The 1853-nt window shown below is 45.4% G+C and overlaps 1 protein-coding gene across 1 annotated transcript in view; it reads left to right on the forward strand.

The window, feature by feature from the left end:
- Positions 1-1310: 1310 nt before the first annotated feature.
- LOC139726078 (CDP-diacylglycerol--glycerol-3-phosphate 3-phosphatidyltransferase, mitochondrial-like) overlaps positions 1311-1853 on the forward strand; it is a 12743-nt gene continuing 12200 nt past the window's right edge. Inside the window, exon 1 of the mRNA XM_071637160.1 lies at positions 1311-1553. Coding sequence (XP_071493261.1) covers positions 1311-1553 — 243 coding nt within the window. The remainder of the gene's footprint in view (positions 1554-1853) is intronic.

Consider the following 1853-nt stretch of genomic DNA (forward strand, 5'->3'; position numbering starts at 1 on the left):
AAGGCAATACGTGTTTGAGCGCTTGTTGTATACGTGTTCACGTGTCCACCACTACGGCGCTGCCCGGACCGATGCTTGTTTTTGCCCGGACAAAGATGGCGCGCGGCCTCTTCATCTCGGCACACGAGCACTGCGTACGCGCCACACGCAGTCCGCGCTCTAGTATATTATTAGTATACATCTCTATGAGCTAAAGTCACTCTCGATCTCTAACTGGTGGGTGGGCGATTACACACTCCTCCGTTGTACCCAGGCCGGTACTCTCCGGTACCCGCTCCGTAGTAGCTCCGCTCCGCAGCCGAGCCAACCGTACCGGCGTTCTCTTGAGCTCTTGAGTTCCGATCTCTACCCGACTACTCGACCTCAGCCTCGGTTAATTTACACACGTTGTCGCTACCTACGTACATTTGTACGTATGTAATCAGGGCCCTGCTTATTCACCTGCCGTTTTTTGTAATAACTTGTAAGGTAAGGAACTAAACTGTATTGTTAAGTAATTCTAACGCTTGCTTGTTCCTCAGGCTCAGAATAGATGGGGTCTTTTCCCGACCCTTTCCCCAACTGTTTGGTTTCAGCCTCGCCTCAGCGGGCTCAGGAGCTACACAGCATCAGTAGAACACTGTCACAGGGCCTAGGGCAGCTATTTCTGAGACTGAGTGTAGTGATAGAGATCACATTTGATAGTGCAGACATGTATATCTATGAATTCCCCAATTTGAATTATCTTTTCGTTTTATAAGCGGGAATTGGTGTTTGTTGGCTAACAATTTGGAACCCCGGTAGTGAGATTGAGAATAGGTTGACCGAAAGATCGGTCTGTATCTGTCCGTCGGGGAATGTTCCGCGGAGACTGCGTCTGGCTTCACGGATCCCCTCCGCACAGCGTTAATGGCAAAATATAAAAGAGTCCTCCGGACAGACGGATCTTTCTGTCTAGAGAATAGGTAGACTAGACCATTGTTGATAGAATTTTAGAAATGACATTTATTTATTTACAGAGTTGCCAAGCCTTCCTTGAGTCCTAAAAGTTGTCCGTAGATCTAATTTTATGTGAGATTTCCTGATTAATATATCATCCTGGCAAATTGATGAAAGCTTGCTCGATTAAATACCTGGACCCCTGGTATCAATAATTGTTTATTGAGTTACACATTCACAAGATGTAGCACACAAGTACGCTGTATCTCCTTGATACCCCCCCCCCCCCCCCAAATCTATCTGGTTTTGATTTTAAGTCAAGCCCTGAGTCAAGGTGTTTGAATTTTCTTTGACGGTCACTTTATTTAGGGTTGAGGCAGCCAAACTCAACCATGTACCGTCTGATGTGTCAGACGACCCTTGTGGTATGCCTTGGGACCCGGCGGGTGGCGCATTGCATGCAAAGCGGGAATCGTTCCCTGACGACCACGATGGAGGCCGTACAAAACGGACGAGACACTGCTAGCTTGGCCTCGCATTTCCGGTGGATGAAGGTGATGGCGCCAGAGTTTAGAGTTCGTGGAGACCAGATTACTGTGTTGCATGACCCCTCAGAATTCTACAACACGATCAAGGTGAGCATGTTCAGAATTATTCTCTGAATGTAAGGCAATAAATATTTAAATCACAACGAAATCGCAGCATTGGCGTAAATACTCAATCCTGAGTGATACATGCCATTAAAACCAAAACAACAACAACAACATGCAAAAACACACCATCAAAATGTTTGACATATTACATACATTTGTGATTTTCATTTTTTTTTTTTTTTTAATAGATTATAGAGTATAATTGTGTGGGATACTGGATAGATCACAGTATTAAGGGTATGGAAGACCATCTTGAAGATATCTGCTCCATCACTTGAAGCC

Source organism: Diadema antillarum, unplaced genomic scaffold (assembly GCF_040938485.1).
Source record: "Diadema antillarum isolate AM-2024a unplaced genomic scaffold, OU_Dant_1.0 seq00000079_RagTag, whole genome shotgun sequence".
NCBI lineage: Eukaryota > Metazoa > Echinodermata > Echinoidea > Diadematoida > Diadematidae > Diadema > Diadema antillarum.